At 42.1% G+C, this 9,862-nt stretch overlaps 1 protein-coding gene across 1 annotated transcript in view; it reads left to right on the top strand.

The window, feature by feature from the left end:
- Positions 1-8,241: 8,241 nt before the first annotated feature.
- Positions 8,242-9,862, top strand: part of LOC100495544 (Fc receptor-like protein 4) — a 103,868-nt gene continuing 102,247 nt past the window's right edge. The window contains exon 1 of the mRNA XM_012969905.2: positions 8,242-8,305. Within this exon, the coding sequence (XP_012825359.1) occupies positions 8,275-8,305 (31 nt within the window). The 5' untranslated portion in view covers positions 8,242-8,274. The remainder of the gene's footprint in view (positions 8,306-9,862) is intronic.

Below are 9,862 nucleotides of genomic sequence, written 5' to 3'. Positions count from 1 at the left end.
AGCATTGTGCATTTAAAAAATGCAGATTGCACTCAAAATTGCATGTTGCTAATAGCACTTTCTGTTGTAAATGAGCATTGTAGTTTCAAAATATATTATTTTTATGGCAACAATGTATGGAGGACTGAACAACAAAATGTAAAAAAAAACTGGGGTAATTTATAAAGAAGTAATCAATGAATTGAAGCATAGCATTTGTACTAGAGCAAGATTGTGTTATATGTATACAACCTTTTCTTTTTTTTAAATTGCCTTGCTTTTTTAACTAAACAAAAATAAACAAGGGGCAGACAGAGCCCCGCAATAGACAAAGTGGGGAGAAAGGAGAGAAGGATAAAGGAAAGAAGAGGGGGAATAGAGAGGCAGATGCATCTTGCTCACTTTAAAGCAGATTAGGCTGATGCCACACGAGACGTAGGGCTGAAATTTTCGGCAAACGGGAAAACGCTTGCCGAAAATTCAGCCCTATGCCTGCTACTTGTGCCTGCACCCGAATGAATGGGATATGCTCTGGTGCAGGCACATGTAGCCGATATACGCATGAAAACGCGAGACTTTGCATTCTCACGTTTTCATGCGTATATCGGCTACATGTGCCTGCACCCGAGCGTATCCCATTCATTCGGGTGCAGGCACAAGTAGCAGGCGTAGGGCTGAATTTTCGGCAAGCGTTTTTCCGCTTGCCGAAAATTTCAGCCCTACGCCTCGTGTGGCATCAGCCTTAGACTTTGGCATCTAGTATGGTAGTTCACAAGTGTCACCTACCCAGGCCAGGGGTTTTTCCGGCCTATAAGCTGCCCAAGGCAGGCCCTCTGATGCCACCCTTACCTTTACAGCACCAGAGGGGGTTCAGGGGGGCCGCATTACTAGTGTAGAGAGTGCAATTGCACTCTCTACACTGCAGAGCCAAATTTCCATTTTAAATATTGGAAATTTGGCTCTTAAAGTTACCAGGAGCGGCTTTTTGGGGAGACTTATTTATGTGGTGTCCTGTTATTCTGCTCCAGCTTTCATGATGAAGATGCTCATGCTTGGCTTTTTTATATGATGTCTTTGTGTTATTAACCATATTTCTACTCTTTAGCTACTCATTGTAATGGGCTGCCTCGGAAAGAGTAGTCCACCAAAGATGACAACAATGCTTTAAATGTTGCGGTGGTTATATGTTTATATGCTTCATGCTGGGCCAGAAGGACTTTGACCAGGGCAGAATATAGGAATCTAACCAGTTTTACCTGCAGAAGTAAGTGTGCCTTCCCTGTGAGATTATCTGTGAGCTGCGCCCATTCAGGGTTGTGATGGAAGAACTTCTCCAAGAAGGGAATGAAGTGGGAAGAGGAAGTGATAACTGGAGGAAGTGAGATCTCTGGGGTGAGAGAGCCACGGGCTGAAAAGTGAGCAAATTGCCAGTTGTAACCCTATCTATTCCACACAGGACTTTACTAACATATTACAACTGTGCAGTTTCCTAATAAGGAAATGTTTCATGTTGTTTTCTCTATTTTACACAGACTGTTATACTACATCTGCCATGGATTAATTTGTGTACTATTATGTCTCAATAAACATAATTGTGCTGCACAATACTAAGGCTGAGTTATACAGGGAACTCTGAGTATCACTCATGTATTATAAGGGATAATGTACCCCCTACTGTAAATGATAAGGATATTAGCAGTCACTGAGGGGTTCTGTGCCCCCCATATAAAGGCACAAGGCTGCAGGCTGAGTTATACAGGGAACTCTGAGTATCACTCATGTATTATAAGGGATAATGTACCCCCTACTGTAAATGATAAGGATATTAGCAGTCACTGAGGGGTTCTGTGCCCCCCATATAAAGGCACAAGGCTGCAGGCTGAGTTATACAGGGAACTCTGAGTATCACTCATGTATTATAAGGGATAATGTACCCCCTACTGTAAATGATAAGGATATTAGCAGTCACTGAGGGGTTCTGTGCCCCCCATATAAAGGCACAAGGCTGCAGGCTGAGTTATACAGGGAACTCTGAGTATCACTCATGTATTATAAGGGATAATGTACCCCCTACTGTAAATGATAAGGATATTAGCAGTCACTGAGGGGTTCTGTGACTATAAAAAGGCACAAGGCTGCAGGCTGAGTTATACAGGGAACTCTGAGTATCACTCATGTATTATAAGGGATAATGTACCCCCTACTGTAAATGATAAGGATATTAGCAGTCACTGAGGGGTTCTGTGCCCATATAAAGGCACAAGGCTGCAGGCTGAGTTATACAGGGAACTCTGAGTATCACTCATGTATTATAAGGGATAATGTACCCCCTACTGTAAATGATAAGGATATTAGCAGTCACTGAGGGGTTCTGTGCCCCCCATATAAAGGCACAAGGCTGCAGGCTGAGTTATACGGGGAACTCTGAGTATCACTCATGTATTATAAGGGATAATGTACCCCCTACTGTAAATGATAAGGATATTAGCAGTCACTGAGGGGTTCTGTGCCCATATAAAGGCACAAGGCTGCAGGCTGAGTTATACAGGGAACTCTGAGTATCACTCATGTATTATAAGGGATAATGTACCCCCTACTGTAAATGATAAGGATATTAGCAGTCACTGAGGGGTTCTGTGCCCCCCATATAAAGGCACAAGGCTGCAGGCTGAGTTATACAGGGAACTCTGAGTATCACTCATGTATTATAAGGGATAATGTACCCCCTACTGTAAATGATAAGGATATTAGCAGTCACTGAGGGGTTCTGTGCCCCCCATATAAAGGCACAAGGCTGCAGGCTGAGTTATACAGGGAACTCTGAGTATCACTCATGTATTATAAGGGATAATGTACCCCCTACTGTAAATGATAAGGATATTAGCAGTCACTGAGGGGTTCTGTGACTATATAAAGGCACAAGGCTGCATTATTCCTGTAGCATGAAAAACTTTTCTATCCATTGACTGATAGTTTGGAGCAGACTTTGACACTAGGGAGTTTTCTTGGTATCATGATCATCATCATCACCACCATGTTACCAAGAACCTCCCTAGGGGCCCAGGTGCCAGTGGGCCCTCCTGCTTATCCCGTAATAAATTGGGTAAACATTTGTAAGCCTTTCTTGGCACACTTTCTTCTTTGGGCTGGAGATTTAGTTCCCTTTGCAATGTGAAAGATACTGGGAATTGGGGATTTTAGCGCAGGGCCTCCACCTAGTGGCCACTGAGGAGCACACCTCAAGGGGATTTCTTAACAGCTCTTGCCCCAGAGTACCTTCCCCTTTGGACAGGTGGCTGCTCCCACGTAGCAGGCAAGCAGGCAATACCTGCCCTCACCACCAGGGAACACACACAGAGATTCCACAGAGGCCTCTGTAATCCCCAGCAGCCCTGCAGCCTTCTCTCTTTGCAGTCTGAACTAACACAATTGGTACTGGCTACTCACTCTGGGTCTCTCTTCCAGGACCATGAGCATGTTTTTGGCCCTCCCTTGCTTATGTGCATTGCTAGGGTTCTTACCCTCTTGTAAATGATGCCATCTGTTAACCAGGAAAAGAAAATTTAGGTAAGTATGAATTAATTTTTTTCTTTATGATTTGTGTTTTGTATGCTATAATGGGCACCCCATGTTAAATAAACTGCCTTAGTTTACATGGTGGAAGGTGCGGGCAAAAGCAAAAGTTTGCTGGGAGAAGCAAAGGTTTAATGATTTAAAGTGACAGACACCATCTTAAAGGCAAGATTGAGAGTTGGCCAATAACAATGAAGTTTGGAAAAAGTGTACCGTGAGTTTAAAATACCCATGTTATGTGTTGCAGTTGCTGTGGGACTGTGTAACATAAATATGGGCTCAAACAAATGTTGAAAATCCTATGAGAGGTGTGTGGAATCATTGCTTGGGATTTGGAAGCTTGCTGGGAGTCTGCTAACGGGTGCAGGGCAAATAAAGGGGCTAATTGATTCAGCCTGTTTATCCAATGCTCAGTGCAAGTTCTGTGAAAGTGAAGTGTTTGCTGCAAACGTGTCTTGAACAAGAGAAAAGTTTGTGTTGCCAAAATAATGCTGTTGAAAAGTGTTTACCACAAAGAGATGTGAATTTCGTGAATAAACATGAAACTGCTGTTGGTGTTAAAGAGCAATGCTTAGGGATGTGAATAAATGTAGTGCAAGCAAAATATCTCCGTGTCAAGCTGACCAAGGGAGTTAACACTAAAGCAAACTTCCAGGTGCAGCAATGGTTAAATAGAGTGAAAACTGACAATGAGAGTCAGTAAAGGACTGTTAACTGTGCAATCCCTACTCTCACTGGTAAAGGCATTGGCAAATAGTGAGAGTGTATCCTTGGTGGGAAGTGTGCCCAGGATAAAGAGTGAATGTGCTGTTGCGTCTCAAGAGGTTGGTGCCTCCAATGTACCCAAAGCAAAAGTTGGCAGCTGGAGTGCAAGTGCCCACTAAAGCTGTGGTAAAAGAGGCTGAAAGGAGTAATCAGCCTGAATAGGTAAAATGCATTAAAGTTGAAAGCAATGTATTCTCAAATGGCCAAGGCTTTTAAAGAGAAAGAAAGCCATCTGGAACAGTCCCAAAGAGAAGGAGTGACACTTAAAGAGGGGCACTCTATAAAGATTTTTGATATGGAAAGAGAGATTTGGTCTAAAGGAGAGTCTTGCTTCAGAGGCTGAGAGAAATGCCCTGGAGTCAAAGTGGAAAAATAAAGTTGTGACAGAGCTACAGATGGAGGTCACTGACCTGGCAGCTTGCTGAGGCCTCAAACCTTCACAAAGTTACTGCTCATAGAGAGAAAAAAATGTGAGGAAAAGGGTACAGAGTTAGCCCAAGCAAATGCAGCACTGCACACACATGTAGTAAATTCACAAAGGCAATGTACAGAGCTGGCTGATACCAAGGCCATGTTGGCTGAGAGAGAAAAGAGCCTGCAGGAACAGCTGAGAAATACACTGCAAAAAGTGCAACATTGGAGTTACAGATGAATACACAGAATGCTGGAGAAACAGCTGTGTGATTCCAAAGCCCAGAGAGAGGATCTGGAGCAGTGCATACATGTACAGGCCAAAGCTATGGAGCAGCTTCAGGCTAAATTAACAGTCGGACTGAGGAAAAGTTTCTGAGGGATCAGAACTTTAAGTTGATAGGTGAGAATGAGACCCTGCTGCAAAGACTTTGCATATTACAGGATCAAGTGTTGCAGGAGCAACAGAAAACCACAATTCTCCAAGAGATGGTGTTGCAAAGAAGGAAACTGAGATCCAGCTGCTAAAGGAGCAGTTGCAACAGCAACAGGAAAAGTTGGAAGATGAAATTCAAAAGAAGAATGTGGTTACACCATCTCCTAGGCCTGAGGAGGCAGGAAGGGGGATTAATTGTAAAGTCTTTCCTTCTGAAGTATTGTGGTTGTGCCAGGGCTGGAACCCCAAGCTTTAAACGTGCCAATAAAGTTATCTGGGTTTGGGTCCTGTACATACCAGGAAGAGAGCCTTGATGGTCAGCTCCCAGTGGTAAGTATACTTCAAGGTAAAGAACTGAGTGACTTTGAGCTAGAAAGTCCAGTATGTCATGTGCAGCCAGGTAGTACTCCTCCTGTGGATTCTGATGACCATAGTCCTGATGCTGTAAAGACTTCACCTAAAGGGTTAATACTGTGTGACTTACAAAGTCTAACGGGGTCCAAACCAAAAGTAAAGAGTAAACATTGAACTTTCTGGTGGGAAAGATCAAGAAGGACTGGGAATGAGACAGAGCTGTGGCAGGACTGTTGTAAAATATATGACAAGTGTTCATGTTCTAGAACTGTAATGTAAATGTGATGCCAATGATACTTTTGAAAGGAGACTTTAAAGGAACAGTAACACCAAAAAATGAAAGTGTATAAAAGTAACTAAAATATAATGTGCTGCTGCCTGCACTGGTAAATGTTGTGTGTTTACTTCAGAAAGTCTACTATAATTTATATAAATAAGCTGATGTGTAGCCATGGGGGCAGCCATTCAAAGGAGAAAAGGCACAGGCACATAGCAGATAACAGATAAAACACTATTGTATTCTGCAGAACTTATCTGTTATCTGCTATGTAACCTGTGCCTTTTCTCCTTTTTTCCAGCTTGAATGGCTGCCCCCATGGCTACACAGCAGCTTATTATATAAATTATAGTAGTGTTACTGTAGCAAACACACCAGTTTTACCAGTGCAGGGCAACAGTGCATTATATTTTTATTACTTTAAAGCTCTTTCATTTTTTGGTGTTACTGTTCCTTTAAGTTGCTCTGGGGGGTCACTGAGTTAGAAAAATGTACAACTAGCACAAGTATCCCAAGCGGTAGGGATTCCAAATATGTGCTTAGGTCTACTGACTAAAAATACTGATAAGGTAGCTGTGAGTAAAAATGTCTCATTCCCAGTTTCACTTTGTTAAAAGAGCAAGAGTGTGTGGAATTAAAATCAGAAGGTGAGAGAAAAGCTCCTAGAGCAGAGAAAAGTCCCTAGAGCAAGAGAGCAGTAGGATGGCTTATTGTGCTCACCCCTATGGGCTAAAGAAAAGGGGGGATATGTAGTAGAGTGACCCAACAAATGAGTAAAAATCTAAGTTTTTCCCTTTAAGTTCTCCATAGTGGGAGATGTAGGATTTAACCCTTTCACTGCCAGCCGTTTTGGACAAAGTGGAACTTCTACTGCCAGATAGTTTGTGAACATTTTGCATTTTAAAATCACTTCATGGGCCTTTCCTCGGGGGGACTTTTAGTTTACCCAGGGAAAACTATATATCGTTTTTTTCAGGACAACCTAAGCTTTCAAAATATGGTGGAATTTTTGTGTAATCCAATTTTCCATAATATAAACACACATACCAGAAACAAAAATTATTTTATGCATGAATATACAACTGATTTGGAAAGTCCCATGTCTCCTGAATGTGCCAATACCAAATATATATAGTTTTATGGAGATTTCTCACTTGTATAGGTCACAAACTCCCAGCAGTACATTACCAAATTCCCAAAGCACTGCCCCAGAAAGCTGCATACTTTAGATTTCAAGGCCAAAAATTCCACTAACAGAAGGTTTATCCCAGAAAATTGTACATTTTTAGAAAGAACAGATTCTGGGGAATCCAGAATAGGCACAACTGTCTGTCTACTCCAAACTATCAAGTTGCAATGCTTTCCTAAAGTTATTGGTTTTTATCAAAATTTGTGCAATTTCTTAAAAACCACAACTGCCAGGGTTCCACTGAACAGTTTGATGCCCAATATGTATAGGTTTCCCTAAGTATGTGGCATGTAGGGGCCCCAATGGGAACATACCCCATATGAACTGTCATTTCTGTCATTTCAGCTTCTGCAAAATCAACACATTTACATCATTATATGTGGGATAAAGCTAGTAAAAAGTACGCTCACCCCAGAAAACCATATAATTTTGGAAAGTACACATTCCCCCAAATCTAAAATGGGTACCCATGTCTTTCTACACCAACGTACCAAGCCGCAAAGCTTCCCTAAAGTTGGCAATTTTGATAATATTTCCAAAAATCCTCTCAAAGCTTCCAGTTTGCAGCCTCTTATCTCCCATGTATCATTAGGTACCAAGATAAAACACCCTAAATATGAACGCCAGGGGTCCACTGAACAATTTGATGCCCAATATGTATAGGTTTACCTAAGTAGGTGGCATGTAGGGGCCCCAATGGGAACATACCCCCATATGATCTGCCATTTCAGCTCCAGCAAAATCAACACATTTACATCATTTTATGTGGGATAATGCTACAAAAAAGTACGCTCACCCCAGAGCAAAGCTTTCCTAAAGTTAGTGGTTTATATGACATTTCAGAAAATCACCTAAAAATTTTGTAATTTGCCGCATTTATCTCACACAATTTCTTGCACACAATGTCAAATCACCTCATTTAGGAACACCAGAGGTCTACTGAACAGTTTGATGCCCAATATACATAGATTTTCTCACTGGTAGCCCACAACGGGCCCAGGTCAGTGAGGGAACTCATCTAAATGTGTGAAGGTGGCACCCAGAGGGCAGGATTTATTTTTATGATTTGAGTTTTATATGCTGAAATGGGCCCCCCTGTCTTAAATAAACTTCCTTAACCCGGAGACAGAAGTTTACAATGTCTTATCCCATTAAGTGAGAACTGCAAAATTTATACCAGGCACAGCCCATTTACAGAAAAAAGTGTGATATTATAGAGAAATAGAGGAAGAAACCCCGGGCAGTGGCTTCTGCTTTTCTACTCAGTCTGTATGTGCCAGAGACCCCATCATGTCTGTCCCGCTGGCTGTCATTCTGCTCTGTAAGTACAACTTCACTCTTTTCCCTTATATCCAATTAGCTGATGAGCAGTAACAGTCACTTTCCAACACTGGTGAGGTAGGTCATTAAACTAGTGCTTCACCAACAATGAAACAAGATCGGGTTCAGAATCTAATTACCTACCTCCCAAGGACCAAACATGTAGAAGCTTTAGTTTCCCTGTTTGCCCGCGTGTAGCTCAAGAAATATCAAAATCCATAATATTTTGTAATTAAATCAAAAGACAAAAAAAGGAATGTTCACTACTGAGTGAATTTATGTTGAACAAGGGGGTATAGGGTCCCTTAACCAAAGAAGTGCAGAACCTTTAGCTAATGTTAGATGGGCAAAAGCACCTATTGCTTTTCTGTTAGCCTGAGCTTCTTATGGAACCTAAAAACCCAAATAGAGCGACTTCACCATAGTAGTAACTGTCCCTGAGTCTGTGGAGAGAACTTGGCACCCTTGGGCTAGTATCGGGCAGATTGTTAGATAAAATGTAGGTGATATTTCTTCTAATTTTGCAAAAAAAATGGTTTTTCACTAATAGAATCTTCCATTCCCATTTCTGTGCTATCTTATTAATGTTTATAGTCAGCTGTTACTTTAAAGAGCTGCTATACTCACAATTCTTGCAGCTGAATTGTGCTTAGTACAGGGGAATCCCTATGTGCCATAGTTTTATGGTATCTCTCTGTACAGGCTATGAGCAAACTTAGGGGGCTGTTCCTGCTGAATTGTGCTTAGTACAGGGGAATCCCTATGTGCCATAGTTTTATGGTATCTCTCTGTACAGGCTATGAGCAAACTTAGGGGGCTGTTCCTGCTGAATTGTGCTTAGTACAGGGGAATCCCTATGTGCCATAGTTTTATGGTATCTCTCTGTACAGGCTATGAGCAAACTTAGGGGGCTGTTCCTGCTGAATTGTGCTTAGTACAGGGGAATCCCTATGTGCCATAGTTTTATGGTATCTCTCTGTACAGGCTATGAGCAAACTTAGGGGGCTGTTCCTGCTGAATTGTGCTTAGTACAGGGGAATCCCTATGCTGCCATAGTTTTATGGTATCTCTCTGTACAGGCTATGAGCAAACTTAGGGGGCTGTTCCTGCTGAATTATGCTTAGTACAGGGGAATCCCTATGCTGCCATAGCTTTATGGTATCTCTCTGTACAGGCTATGAGCAAACTTAGGGGGCTGTTCCTGCTGAATTGTGCTTAGTACAGGGGAATCCCTATGTGCCATAGTTTTATGGTATCTCTCTGTATAGGCTATATGAGCAAACTTAGGGGGCTGTTCCTGCTGAATTGTGCTTAGTACAGGGGAATCCCTATGTGCCATAGTTTTATGGTATCTCTCTGTACAGGCTATGAGCAAACTTAGGGGGCTGTTCCTGCTGAATTGTGCTTAGTACAGGGGAATCCCTATGTGCCATAGTTTTATGGTATCTCTCTGTATAGGCTATATGAGCAAACTTAGGGGGCTGTTCCTGCTGAATTGTGCTTAGTACAGGGGAATCCCTATGTGCCATAGTTTTATGGTATCTCTCTGTACAGGCTA

Source organism: Xenopus tropicalis, chromosome 8 (assembly GCF_000004195.4).
Source record: "Xenopus tropicalis strain Nigerian chromosome 8, UCB_Xtro_10.0, whole genome shotgun sequence".
Lineage (NCBI taxonomy): Eukaryota > Metazoa > Chordata > Amphibia > Anura > Pipidae > Xenopus > Xenopus tropicalis.
This window is presented reverse-complemented; position numbering and strand designations above follow the sequence as displayed.